Source organism: Parambassis ranga, chromosome 10 (assembly GCF_900634625.1).
Source record: "Parambassis ranga chromosome 10, fParRan2.1, whole genome shotgun sequence".
Lineage (NCBI taxonomy): Eukaryota > Metazoa > Chordata > Actinopteri > Ambassidae > Parambassis > Parambassis ranga.
In genome coordinates, this window is record NC_041031.1 from 6,669,251 (window position 1) to 6,694,443 (window position 25,193).

Sequence of the window (25,193 nt, forward strand, 5' to 3'; positions counted from 1 at the left end):
ACTTTTTCGCGGTTTAAACCAGGAAGGATGCCTGAGATACACTTTGTTACAGTTGTGAAGGAAAACGACAAGTTCGAAAAGAATAAACATGAATCCAGACTGCGGTTCTAAAACAGGTTCTGATGACAGAGAACATGTGATTCCGGTTGGTCATAGTTCTCCATTTCCCGGCTGTTGTCAGAGATTTCCATCACCAACCAAACCAACCGTGCCATAAACACAGCCCTCATTTGTTTTCTCCTCAGAGCAATTATACCATGTGATTAAAAAACATTTTAAATAGAGCCTTTGCTGACTTTTATTTGTGTAAAGCGGATCTATTTCATGTCGACCAGTAATGTAATAATCCCGAGCTGTCATTACAGCCTAGTTTTCCCCTGTGCGCCAAACTCCATCTGATCTCCGCACTTATGAAAACCAGACAGACGCACACCCTCACCGGGTACCACAACAGAAAAAAAATCCCACTTCCATACCGGAGAAACGGGAGACACGAAGGCGCTTAAAAGGAAAGCCTTCAAATTAATATAGGAAATGTTAGCTTCAACAGAAGAGCAGCGAGTTTCACGGTGATATTTTACCTTCCACATGGTCTGAATTAACTTGACTTAAATATTTGTGCCTGGACTCCCCTCTCAATCCTCTAAGAAATTCATTCTGTTTATCTATCGACTGTCTAAATGGAGGGAAGCAACTTGGAAAACAACTGAAAGGCTTCATTCAAAATATAGCCTCAAGGGAAAATGCCCCTAAAATCCCAATTGAACACAAAACTCCAGTCCAGCAAACGTCTTTAATTGGTATTTTTTTGGCGTAATTATTTGAGGTAATAGATCAGACTGGCATCTAATTACTAAAATGAACCTACTTATTTACATATACAGTGGCACTCCGTGCGTAAAGATGGTCTGTGCCTGCTGTCCTGCATGCACGTATCACCAAGACCAGGTAACAGCAAAAAGGACGCTTATCTATTGAGTCACACTAGAGTTCCCTTCTAAGACAACAGTAAACAGAAAAAAGTCCACTCATGTTTTTGAATATTAAGTTCATTGAAACTGTTTAATTAATCTGATTAACCTCTGGCCGTCAGCTGTCGCACATTGCTTTGTTGTTTGTTTAACACGTTTGAAAATATTTTTCTTACACTTAAAAGGCACTTCATTCTTGTAGTTTGATTTTTTTTTCTTGTTATTTATGAGAAATGTTAAGTTTTAAATTTGAAGCACTATGTTACTGCTTGGAGTGTTTTGTTTTGTTTTGTTTTTTTCAGCGCAGGGCCATGTGTAGGAATGCACACTCACTCTTCCCTCCCTCTCCCTGTGACGCGCAGAGGGGAACCAGAGGAACACGTCCTCTGTGAGGCAGAGAGGAAAGGGGAGACGCTGAAACAGATAAAGGGGGAGAGGGGTATACTGTAGTGAGGAGGAGAGGCGTGCCAATAATCAAGGTTTTTGGATGAGGGCGCGCGTCTAGTAGAACACATGGGAACGTACCGGATCAATTACGCAGCGTCACGGAGCCGCCGCGAGAGAAGAGAGGCTCTCTGAGGTGTTGCTGCTGCTGATGTTTATTCTGCCCCGTCCTGCTCTGACTGCACCGGCACACTGAGCGAACCTACTGCGGGACGGAGTCAAAGTTCGCGCGGAATACGCATCGTACAGACAGTGACTTTGGCCAGGATGCAGGGCCTGAGCTCCCGGGCTCACGCGTTTTCGGTGGAAGCGCTGGTCGGGAAACCCTGCAAGAGGTTGAAATTATCGGAGGGACATGAGTCAAGTTCAGCAGGAGACACCGGCCGCGATGGGAGCATCCTCATCGGTGAGGCACGAGGACAGGGCTGTTACATCCTTAAGAACTTTTCGCTGTTTTTTGTGTCACAATCATTTTACGCACAATTTGTGTGAAAACTGCAAGTTTCATTTTTTTGTTTTACCTTCTAAAAACATTTTTTTTAAATTACTACAATTAGAATGTATCAGCAGACAATCGTACTGAAATACTTCCTAACACAACAGAGATGTACATATTATCCTGCATGCGCGTACATTGGTGTTAATGTTTTAAAATCAGTGTTTTCCAGGCTGTTTTTTTTTTTTTAACTTTTATACTTTTCAGGTCAGCACAAATATCCAGCCAGCCAGATGAAAAAAGCAAGTCCAGCTATAAGGAGGCCAGGGGACCCCTGTGACCCGCAGAGCCAGGCTGTCAGGTCAGGAACTGAAATCTCTGATCCGAGCAGCGAGGAGAACCAACCGAAGGAGAGCGACTGTGGGCCGGACAAAGAGGTTCAAGTAGAGCTGCAGGGCTCCGAGCTGTGGAAGAGATTCTACGAGATCGGAACAGAGATGATCATTACTAAAGCTGGCAGGTATAAATGCTGGATATCCATCCGTCCATCTGTGCAATTTGGATATGAATTTTACAAGGGCCCCATGGTTGGTGTGAAGCCTCAGTTTGTTGCTGATTGGCCCTTGGACAGCTTCGTATAGAATCCAATATAATTTAGTCTAAATATAAATGACAGGAACCATCTGCAGGCAGAAACGGCTTCTGTTCATATAGGGCATTATTAGACGCTTTTTAAGTTAAGTTTAAGTTTTGAAGAAAAATGGGGCAGTTTATTTCAATATAAATAATAAAAATAAGGCCAGGCCTAATGCTCCTCAGTCCGGCCCTTAACATTGTTCCGGAAGTTCTTTCCAGTAAAAGCATTTGCATTTATTTAAGTCACGATTCGGTGTTCAGATTATTATCAGTGCATCCATCCGTTGTCTTAACCGCTCTGCCCTGTTAACACAGGGTCACGGCGGGACTGGAGCCTGCAGCTGTTATCGGGGTGCCCCCTGGACAGGTCGCCAGTCTGTTGCAGGGCGTCAGTACCAATGACGAATATATTCTATGATAGGACATTAACTGCTCTGCGGTCACAGGTGCTCGTTTATCAGCAGGAAAATGGCTTCAACCGCATTGCAGCCAGTCAGAAGAACAAAGAAGTGCCCGTTTCACGATTATTATCACTACTCTTCTATTACAAACAAATGAGCTATGGAGTTATCAGTTAATATGATAACTGTAAATGCCTACTGTCCTATTTAGTTTTGTTCAGCACGCATTTCGAAATAAATTATTTTTTTGCGTTCAGGTCACTTTTTTTTTCAAAAGTAACACTTGATAATATTTATTCATTTATGTTTAAGTGAATTAAAACAAAAATAAAAGGAGAGTCTGGATAGTTTGCATCACCTATGAACCTTGTGGTGCGGAGGTATTGTTGGGTACACGTCGATTAAATTAACATGATCTTCTTGTCTCAAATTAATTAATGTGTGGTACCCCTGTGCGTCCTCTTCTGTTTTTTCCAGACATGAATTATTGGGACATAACTACTTGCTGAAATGTAGGTTCCGTTTATTCAATTACCGAGAACACGTGCTATAAATCTCGGCAGTGAGGATGCCCTCATGGCCCCTCGTGGTCCATGAGCTTTCCTGTGAACTTGGCCGATACATGCAGGAAGGTTTCTGCCGAAGGTTTTCCTGCCTGGTCTTTTTGTGTTGTTTAATGATGTGACTGCATGGAGGCGACACTTTATACTTGTTTTAAGAAAACGTTTTATTGGGTTGCTTTTATTTTAATCACTATGCTTTTATCATCTTTCTTTAGGAGAATGTTTCCCTCTGTGCGCGTAAAAGTGCGCAATCTGGACCCCTGCCAGCAGTATTACATCGCAATGGACGTCATGCCCGTGGACTCCAAACGCTACAGGTGTGTATAAAATTGTAAATCAATATTTACCTGTGTGAATATTTGTTGACTCACATGTATACATTCTCTCAGGTATGTGTACCACAGCTCGCAGTGGATGGTGGCTGGAAACACGGACCACTCCTGCATCTCTCCCCGGCTCTACGTGCACCCGGACTCGCCGTGCGCAGGAGAGACGTGGATGCGTCAGGTCATCAGCTTTGACCGGGTCAAACTCACCAACAACGAGATGGACGATAAGGGACATGTAGGTAACCCCAAAGCTGATTCTCTTTGTGGGATAAATACAGTAAAACTGAAATATGACTTGCTTATTACTATTCTTGTGTATATTCATTATTAAAAATATTGCAATGAAATCCTTCTGGCCTCCTGTGAAGGTTCAGTGGTGCACAAGTGAGGTAACCAGGGAGGTGACAGGAGGCTTGGGCCTTGATCCTTAAGCACCCCAGAATTTGTGTGTATGGAAGATTCAGGATTCCTGGATCTGCAGACTGTGTTTGCACTTGCACTTGTGGTCTATTCACCATTTATATGTCCTCTCAGATCATTGTTTATTATTTTTAAGTGTTCAGAAATTACAGGTTGGCACTTTATTTAGCTGGTTTGTGTTTTAGAAAATAATGTTACCTCTAACCATGAAACCTCTTATACGTATTGGCGGCTGCATTTTTATTTGGCAATAATAAAAAATAATGGAAAACGGAAATTAATGAACGGAAACACCACAGATGTGGTCATCTCTGCATGTGTACTGTTTACTGATATTTTATTTTGGAAATCAGACTCACCCTGACCTTATTTTTGCAGTATAGTTATTTTTTATTTTTTTCATTTATATATCAAATTTTGATAAGTGTGGAATAATTATTTTTACACCAATGAATGTTACTTGCCATTTTATACATTTAGGATGTTTTAGCTAAATCTGTGTTACCTTTAATACATGTGTTTATGTGTTTATAGACCGCAATTCACATTATTTAATACATTACAACATTAATTAATAACTTTTTGAATTATAATAAAAAGAGTTATTAGTTACTGTCCTGTTTTGTTATAAGGTTTAGCCTAACTGTACTGACTCACTCTCAATTTCATCTTCATCTCTTGATCCAGATTATTTTGCAGTCCATGCATAAATACAAGCCACGTGTGCATGTGATCCGGCACAACCCACGGATGGACTTGTCCCAGATCCAGTCGCTGCCTGCTGAAGGAGTGCACAGCTTCTCCTTCCCAGAAACTGAGTTCACCACAGTCACAGCCTATCAGAATCAACAGGTAATGCTCACTCAAACTAAACACATTAACCAGAAACAACAACTTATGTGTACTAAAGGTCTAGTCAGTCTAGTACCCTCTTTTTGTTAGCCAACAGAAATCTTCACATATTTTGACTAAAAAATTAGTTATTGCTAATTGGAAGTCTTCATTCTCTGTGTGCCAGAAATATTCAAAAAGCAGATGTTGGACTTTGTTGTCGACACAGTGATTGTTATGATGATCCAGTCAACAGCTGCGCCTGTTTGACCTCACATAAAAAAATTGGAATCTCCACATCATGAAGTTGATGAGGCTCGCTTCCATGTGGTCTCAGTGAAATCATAAATTTGCAGTGTCTTGATTGTGTGCCAGGGCAGTTGCTCCAAGCGTGTGTGTGTGTGTGTGTGTTCCTTTCAGGGGACCTGACCCTGCTGTTGGCTATCATTCCTTCAGTAACAGAGCCGTCCGCAGGGACTGCCAGCTCTTTTCATCAGGGTTCATTTTACTATCAGCGAACATATTATTACAGAAACTTAGTAACGAGCTGTGACTGTGCCGACTGCTGGAGCCCACAGCCTAATAAAGCTCCGAATAAAACTGTACGACCCTGAACCCCCTTTTCCAAGAGCCCTGTTTGACATGGCTGATCGCCCTGGGTGCTGCTGAGAGATGCAGTCCCAGAGAGGGAGCTCTGCCACTCTCTGTACTGTTGTAAAGCTGAGCTCATTGTTAGCTTAACACGTCAACAGTTGACATGTCCACTCTAACCTATGTCTGTTCTTTTCTCCTGGGCAAGATCACAAAACTGAAGATCGACAGGAACCCCTTCGCCAAGGGCTTCAGAGATCCAGGGAGGAATAGGTACGGAAAACCTCACTGTGAACATCAACACTCAGAAAGTTCTCCACTAAAGGACCCAAGAGGGATTATAAGCTCAGCCACTGAAATGTGAAGCCACATAAAACCTTCAAATAAACCTGAAGAGTAGTGCAGAATTTCACACCTCTCACTTTCAATATTTAAATACCGTACCTAGAATGACACTTTTCACTGTTTTTACAGTACATATGTGTGTGTGCCTGTGTGTGATTGTGTGTACAGGGGGGTGTTGGATGGCCTGTTGGAGTCATATCCCTGGAGAGGCCCTCTCAGCTTGGACTTTAAGCCATTCACCATACAGCTCCAAGGTACTGTGTTGCAGCTTTGTTTACTTCTCTTTTGCAAAATGACTTTTTTTTTAATGTGGTGATTCAACTTTCTGCTGTTTGTTGACAGGGAGCTCTGGGTCACCGGCCAGCAGTATGAAGAGCCTTCTCCCTCTCTCTTCATCTTCATCCCTTCACCCGTTCTCCGTCTCTGCGCTGTCCTGCCAGGACGCTGCCCTCCACACACTTGCTCTCCCCCTCTACGGCAAGACATCCACCTCAGCCACAATTTCTCCGCTGCACAGCAGAGCCTTCTCCTCCCTGGGAACAGACAGACTAAGAGTCCTTCCTCCTCTTCCTCCACTAACAGACCTCCCGCTCCTCTCCGCGCTGCAGGGGAAGAAACCTCCCCACTGTAGGGACCAATGTCCTCATGGGCCGCCTTGCTTGCTCCCCCTTCACAGCCCCCTCAGCCCCCAGGGGTCTCCTCTCCTCCCTCATCTCTCTGACACTGCAGGCCCCTATTGTCTTTACCGCTACAGCTTCCCCCTGAGCCCCCAAATCACAGCTATTTCCCGGCACGCCAAGCTCGCCGAAGACACCACGGACTGTCTGCTGCGCCAGTCTCAGTGGCACCCGACCACCAGCCATTGCCTCTGACAGCTGGACCGCACTTCCAGACTCCGGCCCTTTCAGTGTAACAAGCCAAAGCTTATTCCAACAAAACAGAGAATGCTGATCCTCTGTTCAAGCGAGGAGAAGTGTAACTGTGGAAGGGACTTTTGTATTTAAAAACTATTTTATACATTGTGTTGACTTTCACCAAAAAATGACCCAGAAGGAGTTTCTTCTTACTATGCACACTCATCTAAAACTAAAAACTTTGGAAACCTTTCTCCTCAGGCAGGATGTAGATTTTTATTTGGGACAGAAAGCACAACATTTCTATCTAAAACATTTCAGTCACTCTTCAGCGGCTGTAACGGTAAAGAACATCAGCAATAGGATCTGAGGTATGTAACATAATTTTTAGTAACATGAGATGGCTGTTAAACTCACCAGAAGTGCCCATTAAAGTATTTTTCATGTTTTTTGCTACAATCAAAAACATTCAATGTGCTCATTTTAGTGCAAACTTGCAGTGTGTACACACAAACTGAAACATTTGCCATATTTTTCATTTGTGTTAATATACAACTATAGAGGCTTTGAATAAGAAATGATAGGACAGACATTATATTTCAGTGAACAAAAGCACATTTTGTTTTTCGGTGCACTCTCAGTGTCAGGCCTGGCCACCCCTGACTAATAACATGAGCTCATCAGGTCTCTGTGATTTTAGGGGAAGAACAACAGCTGCCAGAATTCAGGCAGCCAGTTTCCATTCCTGCACTTTATTACCAATAATAAGACTAATCAGAGAAGCATGGAGGTGAAACGGTTATTCTAGAGAGACCTTTATTAGTCGCAGTCTGTAACAAGACTGGAACAATTAGGGCTGCTCGCTCTCTACAAAGCAGCCGTGTCATCATTGTTGTGTTCTGTGATGTTCCAGGATCAACAGTGAATCAGTATTGCTTGTTGAGCCATGTGGAAGGCTTTCAGAAAACTGAGTTCGTAAAGAGCAGAGTCAAATGAAAACCTCTCACTACTGTGGGCCAACATAATGCTGTGTGTTTTTGTCTGTACCAAAGAGGGCACGCCCGTTCGGCCGCTGATGTGATAATTCCTGCCTTCAGCTTCAAGTCAAAACCCAGCAACCATCCCTCCCTCTCTGTCAGCAAAGCTAGGAACAGCGGTTTAGGCAAAACGGGGGGAAATAGCCTGTTTCCCGACAAACGGTCATAACCAAACAGCAATTTAGTTGTCAAGGGTGAGCATGGCAGTGAGCTAATGTGCACTGGATGTGAAAATAGCAGGAAGGAGTTAATTGAGGAACTCAGGCAGGGGATGGCCCCTGTTTCAGCAGGGCTGTCAGGTGCACCGCTATCAAACAGCCTGCCCTTTGTCTGCAGACAGACATAATCTGTGCTGGTCATTTGATACCGTCTGTCATTTCCATGTATGCCGACGGACGACAATCATTTTCAACTCCTTTCTAATTCCTGATCTTTCAATTAGACAAATTGCTTTCATGACAGGAGGGGCTGCACTCTGCACCTGTCACTCTCCTACACAGCAGAACAGAGGCAGACTTAATACAAACAATACAAGTAAATGTAAGCACCTGTTATTATCTGTGTCTAGAACTTGCTATCATGCTGTACTGGAAGCAGGAGACAAGGAGTTTTGATACGTTATATGTTTTACAAAAGTACAAAATGTGCAAAATGGAAAAGCCCAAACGTCCAAGCTGTAAAGCTGCAGCTGGTAGGCTAATGATGTGATACTACTTCTGGAAAATGGAGGATTTCAATTTTTATACTTTTTGCATAGATTCAATCAGCAAGTTAAAAACTGTTCATTAGATGTTTGGCAGATGGTTTTTCCCCAGCCTTAAGTCAAGCTCACCTGCTGCTGATAACAGGCCCACATGACAATGGAATTCTTTCCTATCTAAAACAAAGTCTGCTTTAACATGTAAAGAACATGTGAAAGCAACTGTCGAGCTAACCTTTTGTCAACGTGTTGGTGAATATCCATCGCTGTTCGTTTATAACGTGTCAACATAATCCTCTTGTAGGCGGTGGCTGAAATAACATTGAAAGTGTGCTTGATTCCCGTTTGGAACAGCCGGGAGGGAAGTTTCTGGACTATTCCGCAGTGATTGACAGGCAGTAAAGGGAGAGAAATCTGACCCTGAAGTCATTTGTTTCCAATCATGTGAAATGGCATCCTGAAACAGGAGAGAAGCTCGACAGAGAGTTGGGACGTGTAAATATACTCTGTCTTCATTAGATTAACATACATGACACACACACACGTATGTCATCTGCTAATAATAGTTGCCATACACCTTTGTACGCTTTTTACACACACACACACACACACACAAGTTTTGCCCGCTTAGCTTTGTGCCCTGTGGGCTCCCTCGTGCTTGGCTCTGTGAGTCTCTTTGTGAAGGTTTATACTGGACGCTATTTTCTCTGCAAACTCAATAAAAGCTGGTTATTTATCAGGTCAGATTATGGGACATGACTGAGCTCAGCTGTAAAGTTGAAAGTGAAACCAGCTGTGGCTGAAATTGAATTACACTCAGTGAGTAATGTGAAAAGCAAGAGTAGTTTAACAGTTATTAAGCGATCCTCTGCTGCACTATCAAGCTGGCATATGATACATAGTTTCAGTGAAAGAGCTCCTCTGCTCTCCTTCTCAACTTTATCTGCCTTATTATACAGCCTCTGTTGAGAACATCAACAAGTTATAAATATGAGTCAAGTCTCTCAGGTCTTTTCTTCTCTTTCTAATCAACAATAAATAGAAAAATGACTCCATGTCCCTGGCAATGCGGCCCCACGTGTGCGTAAAGACAGGGGTCACGGGGGGCTTTGCAGAGGCATGTGCTCCTGGACAAGCCCCTGTCTTTGAGGAGCAGGGGTTAGATGAGCACAGGACAAACAGTTTTAACATGTGGCCTGGCAGCTGGCCTGCATGTTTGTGTGTGTGTTTTGGGGTTTCCTCTGAATGCTCCATCTGGGCCTCAGACCATGCCATTCATCACAAAATGTGTTAATCACCCAAGCAGCCCTCGCACCTTCACTCTCTGTTTTCACCTTCATTGCTGTGCTACACTTTGATCAGGTTTTCAGTCAGCACCCTTCAGCTGGAGTTGTAAGCAGTGCATTCTTGTATTCTGTTTTTTTTGTGCTGCAAAATAGGCTCTTTACACTTACACTCAATTTATTTGTATCACACACATCGTGGTTGATGTAATTGAGTGGTTTGTCATGAGTGGAGCTGTGTGTGTGTGTTAGTTAAGGGTGGTTGAACAAGGGCTGTCAACACTCAGCTTATGACCAACAAACATAACACACACTCTGACCTGGGCTGTCCATCATGAGGAGCCATACCTCCCTCAAAGAGAGTGTGTGCATGCTAATTCCTCCCCTAGCCAGAGGGGATTCTACAGGTGTGTGTGTGAGAGAGAGAGAGAGAAAGAGAGAGAGAAACTCCAGCGTTGGTTCTATTTAATACAAACCTATAAATCAACTCTTTTGGAACAAGAGATGTGAGATATTCTTTTTCTCTTTTCCCCTATCTCTGACAGAGGGATAGATGGCTCTTACCTCTTTTTGCTTCCTGTGTATGACAGGTTATCACTCCTGGGACTGATACAAAGACAGAGGGAAGAATAAGAAAAGAGGTGGAGGGTGATTGAGTGAGAATGATGCTCCGTGGCTGATGTATCAGGTGGCAGACAACGGGATGGGGGTGAGGGTACGGGGTGAGTGATTTAAAGCCGGCCCGTACTCTCCTCTCCTCTTATCCCTGCCTTGCTTCTTTTATGTCTCACCCTAAGGTCGACCCGCCCGCTGCCCCAGATGGTGCTGTCTGTCTGCGCTGCCCTCTACAGGATGTGCCCCTCTCACCCCCACAACTACAGACCTATACTCACCTAATTGATTTCAGGGGGAAGGCCTTCTTTCTCCTTCACACATACACACAGAGACGGCTTGCCAACAGCTAGTGCAACCCAGTGCACACACACATACACGCGGCTGGCGCTGTGTGCTGTCAACGCTAATTCAATTTGAGACGCAGGAGTGTGACTAACAGCAGACCTGCAGAGTGTTTTACCATATGCACCACACGAACACACACGCCTAGCAGATCACTCCTCACACACACTGCTCTGCCATATCCACTGGTATAGTAATAATGTAATTCCAGAGGTACTGGATCCACTCTTTTCCTGTTTCCCTCCTTGTTATTTACACTGTCATCTTGTCAACAGCTGCTGAGCAATTGACCTTATTAACGCCTACATCTTTACTGCCTATTAACTTGCTAGCTAAGTGTGCCTCAGTTAACTCCAGAATAACTTTAATTAAAGTTACAGTTACTGCAAGACATGCCAAACGTTCAAATCAATCAGTCAATCAATGTTAAAATCAATACAAAACGGTGTGGAGCACATATTAGCCCACACATATGTTTGATGGGAATAATAGTTTAGCAGTTATTTGCTGAAAAATAAGTATTTCAATTGTTTTAATTTGATCTGATGATATTCTCCTGGATAAAGGAAAGGGACAAAAGCCATTTTCTCTTTTGACACTAATGACACACGCTAATGTAAAAACACAGATAAAGGAAGTGTGGCACACATGCCCTACTGCACAGACAAAAAAGACAGACAGCTTCAATAAAGAGTAGAAGACAAAGCTACATGTCCACGTTCACAGGTTGTTTCACTGTAAGAGATATCAGGGTGTGTGATAGGGTGAGGTGAGGGTTAAGTTGAGGGGGGTTAACAGGGTGAGGAGAGGAGCGGTAGGATCATGTGTGTGTGTGTTACAGAGGGTGTGAGCAGGAGAGTGGTTGAATCTTAACGAAGTGTGCTCTGGAAGCGATGGACAGGGCCAGCTGGATTTAGGCGTGTGTGTGTGTGTGTGTGTGCGTAAGATAGTAAAACTGATTAAAAGCAGCATTAACACATCTGACAGGATACAATGGTCAAGAGGTGAGTGGAAAGTGGGGGAAGCCTCGGTCTGGAACAATTAGACACACACACACACACACACACACACACAACCACAGGAGCAGGAACAGCAGATGGAGAATGGGGAAAGCCCTGGGTAGCAGCGATTGGTCACACATGCCCATCGATATCCAAGTAGAACCAATCAGCTCTGCTTCCTGTGCTTGACCTGACCCTTCACGGATAGTAATTGAATATTTCAAATGGGAAGCTGAGAGGAAGACAGAAGTCAGAGAGGAGAGGAGGGGGAAAAAGAACCTATGAAACATTGCCACCTAATAGAGCACTTATAATAGATGTAGGGCTGTTTTACTGTCTAGACTCACAAATGATTATACATGAGTATTTCACCAATAATATCAACCTACTGTTAATGGTACAACAGCGGATGGCAAAAATATTTTTTTACCTGACACATAATCAAAGGACACATTACATACATACATCTTAAAAACAAAATAAGTGAACACAATAGTTTTAAATGATTAATAGTTAACGTCTGGAAATTATTACGTACTTATCCAGAAGTTATGGAACTATAAATTAGCCTTACCTCAGCTTTTATTCTCCAGATAAAACTTGGGCTTGGACTGCACATATCTTTTCCTGCTTGTGACTAATTGACTGAACATACCATTTCATATCCTGTGTGTGAATCATATAAAGATCCACGCAATCCCCCATGTTTTGCAATTATGGCTCTTTCAGCAGCTCTCTCCCCAACTGTGCAGAAGCAGGCAGGTCAGCCATGGGGACAGGACCACCAGCCCACCGGATCCCTGCCTGTCAGCGAGTAACGCTCCTCTAGAAACCGGGACAAGAATGTGTTGACGGCACTGCAGGGGAGAGCCACAAGGTATCAACACCTGACACACACACATATACATACACAGGTTTCCCCTCCACAGCAGAGCTCCTACAGGAGCTGTCTCCTACACATCTGGAGGAAGCATCCCTGCACACATGTTTGGATGCACAAAGTGGAGAGAAAAATAGGCCATGACAGTCTCTCCCAGCTTTAATCAAGTTGAAAGAAAAGAGCCCAGACATTTAGGGTTAAAAATAGTTTTAAAGCACAATGTATCAAATAGAGTTTGCGGTTCTTTCTGCAGAGAGACATGGTGATTTGATTTCAGATGATTTAACCTAAGGTTGAAATGACTGACAGCTGTTGGATCGTGGGGGTTAGCGAGAAAATAGGAACAACTGAGGAGCGTGTGCGTGCTCAAACACACTGCAGACATCGAACTCATCAAAGTGTCTGGTAATAGGCAAAATAGAGACTTGTGTCAATCTGGAGCCACTGATGATGATTGTGGATGTAGTTAAGTGTGTGCTGATGATGATTAGGAAGGACACAAAAAGGGTCAGAGGTGGCCGAGTGTCACTCTGGAGAACTCCCATCAGCTACAGGGCTGCCAATGTGTTCATGTATGGATATTTGTGTGTGTGCATGGACAGCACCTGTAATGGCTCCCAGCTGAGACCCCCCCCCCCCCTCCAGGATATGCTGAACTGTGTGTGTGTGTGTGTAATAAGGCACTGGCATGCGAGCGGCAGAGGGCCGCTTCCTCTACAAGTGACACCTTTGACCTCTCATCTGTTCCCTGTTGGAGGAGAGAAAGAGGAGGGAGGGGTCAAATGAAAGACGGTAGGACAGAGAGGCATCTGGTGAGGAGCACACATTCACCAAATACAAGATGACTTAACACATTTAAATGTTTTTAATGACTTTCTGTCTGAGCCCTGTTTTGTGAACATAAATATAAAACAACAGAAATAAACAGGTGTGCAAGGCAACGACACCAGAAGTCTCCACAACCTTGGTAGAGACAAGGATGAGATAAATAATTACAGGAGTAAATAAATAAATAAATACATGGCTTTTTGCATTTAATACACATTGCATATGTGCATATATGCACTCTGGAATGAGGTATTAGCTGTTTATAATACAAACACAAGAACATTTCCATCACCTTTATAGATAAACACATCAGCAGAGTAGTAGCTTATAGCAGAGGTAATTCATAATAACAGTGTGCAAATGAAGATTATTATAGTGATGCTAGCTACGATGTTAGCAGCTGGACTGTAAACAGCCTTTTTCAGCTCTGATGCTTCTCATGTATTTCTCTCATTAGAACAAACCTTGAGAACAGTAGAGGACATGAAAGGCTTTTTATTGACTCGCTGTTTTCTCTCTAACCGCCTTCATGCCATCCCTTCTCTTCTTCTACTTCCTTTCTCCTTTTTTCCCCCCACTGTGTCATTATGACACCTGGTCTCGCAGCCTGGACAGCCTCTGGGAGAGCTCATCCTAAGGAAAACACAAAAGACAAAATAGGGTCAGAGGGTGATGTGGACGAATATAATAACTTACTTTAATATAATCAGTGATGGACCTATCAATATAGTCAGAATATGAGCAGGAACTGTGACTGTGTGATTGTTTTGTGAGCTTACAGACTGGCTGCTGTTCTGTTTCCTTCATTACCAGATTGGTAAATATAATCTAATGTAATCCTATGAGGATTAGCTTTATGTCTCAAGTGTAGTTCCCTTATTCGTGAAGGATCAATATAACAGTTAGAACCTACACAGATCACACTATGAGCACTTTACCACATACATTTAGCAGTATGACACCCCCAATCACCCACCCACCCACACCCACACAAACACCCACACACCACCAGCATGTCCTTGGGTAAATCTTTGAGATCAAGGTAGTAAGTATGTAATTTTAAATTTCACTGTAACAGATGATGCATGTAATGTGAACCACAACTTATCTCTTTGCACATTAAGGCACAAACTTATCGATCACTCCCTATAGACAAGTTCATGTGCAAAATACACAAACAATAGGAAGCATATTGATAAGTGACCTGCTCTGTGGAAGCCACAGATGAAGCCAGTGAGGATGTCTGGCCTGGAGGAAGCTCCAGGTTAAGATCCAGCCTGACAGAAAACACAGAATCAGTTTTAGAAACCGCTGCTTTGAAATAATATTTGCAATCAATATTAACAGATGATTTTATAATAAAAAGAAGCCTTGGCAGGGGAAATCCTTAAGATTGTATTTTTAGGTCATTGTCCTTTATTTTACATGTCGTTTTTTACTTTAACAGTTTAATATAGTTTTTGTCATTATTGATATTTGTGCTCTTGTTTGGAGTGTTTGGGGATCTTACCCAGCTTCATCAGCCATCTGGTGCAGCAACATATCGACATCATTCTGATGAGACAACCAGTACATAAGCATTAAAATGAACTGTAGTGGAACACAATTGAAAAACAAAAACAGATTTCTGGGGCAACAAGTCCACGGGACTTATTACCTGAGGTGTTGTCAGAGTGGTGGTGCTGCTCATTGTGTCTTCCATCTGAGCTGTCTGCACATCCAGAGTCTCAAACTGGCTTTCAAACTTATCCATGAGTGCAGAGATCTGAGTGAAAGACAGAGGCAAACATCATTTTATGATATTCATTTGTGCTGTATTAAGTATAATGGATTAGCTTTGTACCTTCTCCAGGTTCATGCTTTTCAGTGTTGCATCCATGGACTTCACTACTCCAGACATGGATTTAGATACCTGCACAAACAATTACATGAAATTAGGCGCTCACACTAAAGTAGTCATGTCATTTCTATGCTGGTTTAACTCTAATTCAAAAAGCTTTTTGAGAATGCAATCCTTATCAGAGTGCTATATCCTCATACACCCACTAGGTGTCACTTTAGCCTTTTTAACCACACTGTCATGACTTCCTCTCATTCCAGATGCATCCCTAATAGTCAGAGGATGACGCTGATTAAGGATTAATCTTGTCAGAACCAACTTACCATTAGTTCAACAAGCAATGGTAAATGGGTTTATTATTAATGTCGTGGCGTCAATGTTTAATGAGACGGCCAGCAACATACAGAAGTGGGAGGAGGTGTTTTTCAGCTCTACAATCTTGCACTTCAACCATTTCTACATATGTTATTAAGAGCTTTGAAATGGTGCCTTTTCTATAGTGAACCTGAATTAAAGCTTTTTAGAGGCTGTCAGTTGTCACAAGAGCAAAAAGCTAATAGCAGAGAGTCTGAGGCACATCTGATGACATTATGTAAGTGGCGTCTTTTTGTTTGCATGTCTGCCGTCCCTTTTCTGGCTGACTCTAAAGTGGTTGCACTCTGCAGATCTTCATCTTTAGCAGTAAGATACGGTTTTAAAAATATACACACAGAAGCAGAGTAAAATAAGTCAGGTATATGCTATCAAGGAAATCTATTACTGTCTGCACTGGGAGGTGACTATTAAAATGTGTCTAATGGGTCAGCGGCATGTTAGAAATAAGTGTTAGGACATGATATCATCCAAATCAAATCCATCTGTGGATGTTTGATAGAAACATAAACCTAAACATTGTGATAGTAGATACACAGTTGATTAGATAGTGATAATGTAGTGTGAAGTAGATCAGATAGTAATTCTGGATTAAACTAAATCTTAATGTCTTTATGTCTGAGTCTTCTAAAATCTATTATATGTACAGTGTTGCAATGTCCCTGTCATTTTAAACTATGAAGAAATGTATTCTAGAGACCATTGACCTACAACCCCGACCTGGTTCATAGTAACAGAAGTTTGGACCCTAGAAGCCACTGCATCCACACGAGCACTCATCCTGAGGAAATGAATAGACTGATGCTTCTGACGGATGGCGTTCTCTGCATGGATCCTGGCTGCCTCCATGTTACCCTTCTGGATAGCCTACACACACACACAATGACACACACTGCAGCTGTACTGTAGTGTAGCTCGTCCTATCAAGACCACAGTGTAAGAAGCCAACCTGCTTCACTTTGTTTTTTTCTGCCTTTTCTTCTTTGTCACATTTCTTAGAGTTGCGCTGTAGCTCCTTGGCAGCAAACTTGAGGTTGAACAAGTGTTCTGTAAAGCTAGTCAAGGGATGGTGTGTGCTAGTAAAGGACAATAAATAACTTACAAGTTATTTATGAAAAACATACAGCATGCTGACACATTTAAAGGCATTATCTAAGTGAAGTGATGTCAGTAGAGCAGATACCAGCATGTGTTAGCTAGTTCTTAAAACCAGCTTGTGTTAGCTACAGCTGCTGCTAAACAAACACACCGTTATAGATGTTAGTCATCACAGGAAAGGATACTTTCCATATTCGACATGATGAAGGATCCTGCTGGGACAAACACTTACATCTAAATTCACATCCAGCCACTAGCTTATCTCCCAGAGTAGTTTGTTTGGATTTTTAAGGCTGTTTTCGGCCATGCAGCAAAAACAAGAGACTTCCCTCTGTGTGTACTTCCGCATTTGCTCAGGACCATCTAAGCAAAGTTGTATTTATGCATTTGTCCAACATTGTTGTAATTTACATGTTCGATTTTTCTCATTCAGTAATGCTGTTTTTATTACTCTGGTAAGAAAAGGGTTATAAACTGTTTCTAAAAAAATTGCAAATATAGTTTTTATACTGCGCAGGCGCAGGGCAGTGACGCTGAGGCAGGCTGACTTTTCATGGATGTCCCTTCATGTTTTAGAGGCTTCTATATTATTATAAATGGAGCCTGATCGGCTAATAGTTCAGTTACATCGTCATATATTGATACATGTGTTTCCTGGTCGCTGTGTTGAGGACTGGACCCTCGCACTGAGTCTGCGCCATGATGTGTGAACTGTCTTCATTCATCGTTGACTTTAAACACTTCTGGCTGCCTCTCACCGTCATCACACTCACTCATACACACACACACACACACACACACACACACACACACACACACACGCGATCACGATTTAGCACAGCGTGCGCGCCCCTCCTACGTCACGACCATTCGAGAGAGTGGACGGACGCGCGTGTCCAAAGCAGACAAGTTCCATGCAGGCTAAAAATAGTTTGTACCCGGTATCGGTAGGTTGTTGTACATGTCTAGTGACGTCATTTGTTCTTTTTTTTGTGAGGGAGTAAATTGACCTTTTTTCCACAGAGCCCCTTCGTGTTTGCTTTAACGCTATAAACCGTGTTTCCTTCACGTTGTTTCCGAGGCGCTGACGAGCAGACGTGCAACATCTGTAGTTGTTTTTGTGAGAGTTCCGCGTGGAGCGGATGGAGGGGTTTGTTTTATTGTGTTGGAGAGATGGAAGGAGAAATTGGAAATTGCAGTAAGAGCGGTGTAATAGGATAATCAGCGTCCTGGTAGAAAAGGTGTGTGTGTGTGTGAGTGTGAGTGTGTGTGTGTGTGCAGCAGCCGAAGAGGGCTGGGGGGGATTAACGGCTGGGTCAGGGGCGAGGGAGCAGCATGGATGACTCATACTGTATAGCTGACACGCTGTATGGACACAGCATTAGATACAACGATGTTTGAAAAAATAAATAAATAAATAACCAACTGGCTGCTCAAACCTTGGCCTCAACCCCAAAGTGTCCACCTGAGGTGAATGGCTGCGTGTTAAGTCACAGATATAGCCTGGTATAACCCACCATGAGCAGGCACGCAGTGTAAGTGTGGTGTTGTGATAACAGCGCTGGGTGCCACTCAGAGCTCAGGTGCTGAATTTAGCTGCTCGTATTTTAAACTTTTATTTCTTTAAATATATAGGGGCCGACACGCATATACGAATTATCTCTGACACTTGTTAACGCCCTCTTTCCCATCACAACTCCACCATCATTGTTGTAAGCATAGACACACACACACGCAGAGTCCCCAGTCATAACTGAATGACGGCAGGTCGCTATGGAAACTGCGTTACGCTCCGGGCGGCCGAAGGAGAAAACAAGAGCGCGAGGACTCATTTCATTCTTCATTTCAGCACCACGCGCCTCCTGGACAGCGCCCGAATGAACTCGCGCGCAGATTCTAGCATCCTATTCCTTATAAGGGACCGAGCCGCCGCATCAGCAGCACCGGGTCTGGCCGGGGTGGGTAGGGACTTCAAAAGCAAAACAAACCCCACGTACACGACACACAAACTCTCCGAACCTGTGGCTCCGTGGATACTCAAGGTTTCAATCCGCTGAAGGAGCCAGTCGCTCCCCTCACATGCCACAGCAACAGGTAAGTAACAACCTCCAGCTTTGGGAACTTTTTTTTTCACACCCTGGTACTCAGAAGCAGCTACAACTGGCTTCTAGTCTGGCAGCCACTTAACTGCCGGTAATTGCCTCCACCTGCCAGCTCAGGTGCAAATAAGTGTGTGGTTGGGTTATTAGAGTGGAGACCCAGCAGGGCTCTGGGTCATTGCCAGTATGGGCTAAGTGATGGTGGAGTGTGTGGAACAGGAGGCAAACCATCACATCCATATGGTGGTTATTTTATGGGAAACTATTCCATTTCTTTTTTTTTTTACAGTATATTGTGTTTACAGACTTTTACAGAATTTATACCCAGAACTGCAACCCAAGATTACAGATCTTTGTTGTTTGTGTTTGTTTTGTAGATGAGAGCCCTTAGATGTGTTTCTCGGTGGCCATAGATTATGTGCGAGCTGAGCCGATACGCCTGGATGAGTCACTCAGCCTGCAAGTTTGCAGAAGAGTGAGAAAGGGGAGGGGGGGAAGATAGAGGGGCCAGCTGGAAAACAGTCCCGCAGTGCCTCTCTGTGCCTCCTCCATGGATCGTTTTATGCTCTGTGCAGCCTATACGATCAGTGTCACACATCTGGGGCTGTATGTTGCCTTTTGATCCATGTCCAGTCCTTTAGGTGTTGTCAATGTGAACTTCTGTGTTTTCCGTTAGGATCAATCAGCTCTTTCATTGAAGAAAAAGAGATGTTGTCTTTGTAGACTTCCATATTGACTAAAATGCTGCTCCAGTGTTGTTGTGAATGTTTTGAGTCTTTGAAATCAGAGTAGATTTAATAGATTCTTAGTGGTTGTTACAGACTATTGCTCTGTGATGTCTGACAAACTGATACTAGACAGCATCCCATTATTGCTCATTAGTATCCCAGTGTTTAGCCTGCTAGTATTGACAAATCATAGCAATCAGCAGCATTCAGCTGTAGCACTGAGTGACAACTATTGATTAAAGCAAACAATAGATCATAATGGGCTGTTATGAACCACAGTTGCACACTCAAAACAAGAGTACTCACTCCCTGAAGCACTTTGACAGGCGCCCACAAAACACGCTTACTCCATCGCACAACAGAGACTCTTTGAACTGACTTGGTTAGACAAATATTGTGTGGCTTATTGAAAAATCTGTCTATCTTGTAGCGATTGATTGATGGGAGTCTGGATGCCGAGGCTGTGCGAGTATAACTGCCAGGAGGATTGCACATGTGGAAACCAAAAAGAAATAACTGGCTGATAATGAAATTCCACTTTGTTCAAATTTGTGTTACAAAACAGCTTCTCCTGGTGAGGAGTGAATGAGGCTCTGTTTGTAATGTGCACACATGGATACAAGAGCAGATGTGTGTCTTTAATTAATGACGTTGGTGTGATTAATGCAGTCTTGCTGGTGATGACTCATTCAGCTTAACCCTTGCTCCCCTGATGGAAACAATCAATAAACAAAGACTTTCTCTGCCTTTACTTATTATACTTATTAGGAACATTATTATTATTTTACAAAGCGTTAACATATAGGTGCATTTTATTATGTCGTGCAATGTTTTGAAAAGAGCTCTGATCCAGCTATTGTATCAGACTGAGGAAGATTGTAAATACAGTGACTAATAAATATAACATAAGTTATGTGTAAATAAAGACTTCACTTGCAACATTTCCTCATATTATGTTGTAAAGCAGTAGAAGATTATTTATTCAAAGCACATCTACATGTCCATGTGTCAGCTTGTCAACACAGCAGTTACATTAGCATTGTGGAAAAGCTGTCAGCCAAGCTGTGACTTGCAGACAGCAGACTGGCAGGGAGAGTGCATATGAGTGTGACTGAGCGCTAAGTGTGTGTATGTGTGTGTGTGTATGTGAAAAAGAGCGAGATAGAAGACAGTTAAACACATTACATGTATTGTTGGGAAATTATAATAAATTGTCATTGTGGACCTACTTCCCTTCTTTTCAGGGCAGCAGCAGCATGTCTGAGAGGAAATCCAGCCAGCGGTTTCACAGCCTGAATGCTGAGCAGGTGGAGGTTCTCCACCAGGTTCTTTCAGACGTGGTTCCGATCCACGGCCGTGGGAACTTTCCCACACTGGAGTTGCGTCCTCGTGACATCATCATAGCTGTGCGGGCTCGGCTGCAGAAGCAGGGCATCACAGTGAGAGATGTTCGTCTGAACGGCTCCACAGCCAGTCACGTCCTCGTCCGAGACAACGGAACAAGCTACAAGGACCTGGACATCATCTTTGGAGTGGAGTTGTCAAGTCAGGAGGAGTTCCAGGTGCGAATACTATACTCTCATTGTTATAGGGATATATTGACCTGCATTCATTCTTGTATATTATCCTCAAGCCGAAACTCTCTCATTTACTCTCTCTCTCTCTCTCTAGTATTGATTTTTCTGGTGCTACATTGATAATGATCCTCACCATAATTCAATTTTAGAAAGTTTCCAATAAAACTGAATTGGTTTTTCTGGATTTAATATTTTAACTGCATTAGCGTTGTAATATTCAGTTGAATAATACAAGTAAAATTGCTCTCAGTTTGCAGTCATTAGATGTAGCTGTCATGTTGTTGACCTCTCACCCTCCCAGGTGATCAAAGAGTCCGTATTGGGCTGCCTGCTGGACTGCCTGCCTGCTGGGGTCAACAGGGAGCGGATCAGCAGTGGCACAATGAAGGAGGCCTACGTTCAGAAAATGGTCAAAGTCTTCAATGAACACGACCGCTGGAGCCTCATCTCCCTCTCCAACAACAGTGGCAAAAACCTGGAGCTTAAATTTGTGAGTGCCCTGAGACGGCAGTTTGAGTTCAGTGTAGACTCCTTTCAGATCATTCTGGACCGTCTCCTAGAGTCCTACATGCAGCAGGAGTCACAGCACAAAATGAATCCTCTTGCTCTCAAGGACCTGCCTGCTGCGAGTCAGAATAAAGGCTCTCCTTCACTAACCAATCAGACCACCACTCCAGAGTCAGACAAGTCCACAGGTAAAGACTTAGTCAGCGAAGAAAAGGCTCAGATCAGCCGGACACAACAGAGAGATGAAGTTCATGAAAAGGAGTCCCAGACAGAGTTCTCGCAACAAACTGATCATTCAAACCAGATAAAGCACTCCGTACAGGAAACAGACAACAAAGACAAAACACCCACTGAGCTGTCTGAAGAGTCAGAGGACAGAGGAAAGTTAAAAGAGACAGAGCAGTTGGAGAAAAAAGAAACCTCAGAGGAAGCTGACCCACAAGCTCAGACTGAACTCAGACACAAGCCAGAGGTCATAGACAAATTTGAGTGCTCAACACAGGTAGACCAGTCAGAGCAAGCAAAGGCATGTGATGGTCAACAACCAGCACATACAAATCATAATGAAATCTCTGTCCAGAAAGAAATGGATAACAGCACAAATCCTCCTGATGAAGAGACAGAACTCACAGAGCAGATGGGACAGTCTGAGAAGCCAAACACTTCAAACAAAGCCCAGGAAGAGCGAGAACATCACAGTACAGAGCAATCCGATGAAACAAGCGTATCTAAATGCTTCACAGAGGATCAGAGAAGTAATAAGGAAGATAAAACTCAACATGTGTCTGCCCCAGACACTAACACATCTTCACACGAGGAGATGGAGACACAGTTAGAAGATGAAAGAGAAGCAGAGGGCAGTGAGGAGACACAGGCTGAGAGTAAAAATGACACAGAGAGCGAAATTACAGAAGATATTTTAGCATTAGAAGCTAAAGACATAGAAGACGCACAGGGTATTGATGGTTCTGGCTCCACCTCTTCCACTCCTCCCGTTTGCAATACAGAGCCCTCTTGCACACAGTATACACTGGAGATTCACAGCACACAACACACGGATAACTCAGAAACAACACCAAACACACATGTCAGCCCTCAGGATATTCCGCCTGCACCGCCCAGCCTCGTTTCTGACAAAAAGACTTCCTCCTCTCCCAGTAAGGCCTCAGAGAGACTATCTCACATGGTGGTGCTCAAACACTCATCTCCCAAACCCCCTCGGAGGATGTGCAGGAAGGTCACCCCTAATCCCTGCCTCAGCCCCGCCTCTGAAAGCGAACTTGGCATTATGCCCTGTCTAGATTCAAACCATTGCCTCAGCACCGAACCTGAGACAACATTTGACCCAAAGGCAGCGCTTCCCACTTCACACCCAACAACAACAACAACAACAACAACAACCACTGATACAACAAATGGGACTGATCAGAATCCTTCCATAAACCCATCCTCAAACCTTGACCCCACCTCAGCTCCAGATCCAGCCCCTGATATTATCAATCCCATGTTTGATTTACCTCAGCAGCCAATTACAGCAGCTTCAAGTGAGGCTCAGAGCCAACAACAGACACCCTCCACACATTGTGATGAGCTGAGCCAGTCCTCCCCCACAGAAACTGTCTCTGGACCCAAACAGTCAGAGCCTGTTCACTCAGTGGACACATTCATTTTACATGCTGACACATCCAACACCCAAGAGCCTGTACATACCTCAGAACCTGAGCTGAGTGATGAAGCTGAAAACAGAACAGAAGAGCCCACCAAAAAGATGGACCTGAATGAGCACATCAGCCCACAAGAGACCACACTTAGTTCACCCTCCCCTTCCCACTGTGTCACCCCTCCGGTGTCCTGTCTCACCCCTCCTGTACTCAGTCTTTCTCCTCCCTGCTTCACTCCCTCGCCCCCCAGCCTCAGCCCTCCTCTGTGTCTGACTCCTCCATCTCACTGCCTCTCATCTCCGATGTTAACCACCATCAGCCCTGCTACCAGCTTTAGTTCTCCACCCCTAAGTTTCAGCCCAACCTCATCCTGCCTCAGCTCACCTCCATACCTCACCCCTCCTATGCTCAGCCTAAGTCCTCCTCCACTCTGTCTTACCCCTCCCTCGCCCTGCCTCAGCCCTCCCCTCCTCTGCCTCACTCCACCAGTAGAGTCAGAGGACTTTATACCTCAGGTATGTTCAGACATAGAGCCTTTGATATTGAACACAGACAGCAAAGAACAGATTAAAGAGTCTGCCCCTCAGCCAGGAGTTCCTCTCTTACAGCTGGAGGATAAAAAGGAACATGATTATATCTCATCGCTGCCTCAGGTTGCCGAGCCTGTCTCTTTTCCAATCACAATCACAATCCCAAGCTCCTCCTCACATATGATGCCTCACTCTCAGGGTGCAGGCTCAGGGGAATCTGCCCCTCCAGAAGCTGTTGAGGCATCCAACTCTGTGCCTGGGAACAATGAAGCCCCCAAGGTATCCACAGACATGTCTGAGCAGTGCAGTGTTCCTCAGGCATCTGACTCAGTCCCTGCTGTTGAAGTCCTAGCAGAGAGCATGTATGGGGACTTTGAGGCTGCCATGGATCACCTGCGCTACCGCCTGATCGCTACGAGGAACCCTGAAGAGATTCGAGGTGGTGGCTTGTTGAAATACAGCAACCTGTTGGTCAGAGACTACAGACCAGCCAGTGAGACTCAGATAAAGACTCTGGAGCGCTATATGTGCTCACGTTTTTTCATTGACTTCCCTGACGTACAGGAGCAGCAGAGGAAGATCCTGTCCTACTTGAAGAACCACTTCATCGGTGAAGAGAGGAGCAAGTACCAGTACCTGATGACACTGCGTCGCGTGATTGACGACAGCACGGTGTGTCTGATGGGACATGAGAGGCGTCAGACACTGAACATGATCACAGTGCTGGCACTGAAGGTTCTAGGAGAGCAGAACATTATACCCAACACAGACCATGTGACATGTTTCTACCAGCCTGCCCCGTACCTTGCTGAGCATAGCGCCCCTTATCTCGCCGAACCCAGCTACTGCAGTTACTACATACCCCAAGGGGGATCGACTCTGTTATATCAACCTTACCCCCTACATCTGCACCCGCAGACTGGACTAGTCTAAAGCACGCACCAACATACAGGTACATGTACTTACACAAAACACACAAGTGAGCAAGGGCATGGTGCTCACCATGAGCTGGAGAATTGAAATATAATCCAGGGATAAACTGTTTGGTCTATAATAGACCTATGGGGGTGGGATTGAGTGGGTTTTTACAGTAAACTGCCTGAGTACTCTGTAAGGTTCTAACATGATTATATATAATTATCTTGGCTTTGTGGGAAAATAATAATTCTTCCGGTATTGTTAAAATTCCAGAAAATGCTATATGCACTGCATGAGTCATAGGCCTTTGGTCTCCTTGGGAATCCAACAGTGCTCTTGACATTGAGAGACAAACA

The 25,193-nt window shown here is 43.9% G+C and overlaps 3 protein-coding genes across 4 annotated transcripts; 2 read left to right on the forward strand and 1 right to left on the reverse strand.

Annotated features, from left to right (window-relative positions):
- The first annotated feature begins 1,503 nt into the window (after positions 1-1,503).
- tbx22 (T-box transcription factor 22) lies at positions 1,504-6,839 on the forward strand. The gene is made up of 8 exons (XM_028416633.1): positions 1,504-1,821; positions 2,119-2,371; positions 3,667-3,768; positions 3,841-4,015; positions 4,888-5,052; positions 5,831-5,895; positions 6,136-6,221; positions 6,310-6,839. Exons 1-8 carry the CDS (start codon positions 1,683-1,685, stop codon positions 6,837-6,839), a joined length of 1,515 nt encoding a protein of 504 aa, XP_028272434.1. The 5' UTR covers positions 1,504-1,682.
- A 6,508-nt stretch (positions 6,840-13,347) lies between these two features.
- LOC114442386 (charged multivesicular body protein 1b-1-like) lies at positions 13,348-17,144 on the reverse strand. Of its 2 annotated transcripts, XR_003671341.1 has the most exons (9): positions 17,003-17,144; positions 16,669-16,766; positions 16,440-16,586; positions 15,351-15,419; positions 15,165-15,272; positions 15,018-15,061; positions 14,712-14,784; positions 13,972-14,140; positions 13,348-13,427 (listed from the first exon to the last, which is right to left on the reverse strand). XR_003671341.1 is itself a non-coding variant. In XM_028415882.1 (8 exons), the coding sequence occupies exons 1-8, from the start codon at positions 17,016-17,018 to the stop codon at positions 14,093-14,095; spliced, it is 603 nt and encodes a 200-aa protein (XP_028271683.1). In that variant the 5' UTR covers positions 17,019-17,144; the 3' UTR covers positions 13,847-14,092. The 2 variants fall into 2 exon arrangements, 1 of the variants encoding a protein (XP_028271683.1); XM_028415882.1 differs by lacking the exon at positions 13,348-13,427 and having other exon boundaries at positions 13,847-14,140.
- Positions 17,145-18,861: 1,717 nt separating this feature from the next.
- On the forward strand, positions 18,862-24,903 carry tent5d (terminal nucleotidyltransferase 5D). The gene is made up of 3 exons (XM_028415881.1): positions 18,862-18,911; positions 20,889-21,206; positions 21,523-24,903. Exons 1-3 carry the CDS (start codon positions 18,897-18,899, stop codon positions 24,850-24,852), a joined length of 3,663 nt encoding a protein of 1,220 aa, XP_028271682.1. The 5' UTR covers positions 18,862-18,896; the 3' UTR covers positions 24,853-24,903.
- The last annotated feature ends 290 nt before the right edge of the window (positions 24,904-25,193 follow it).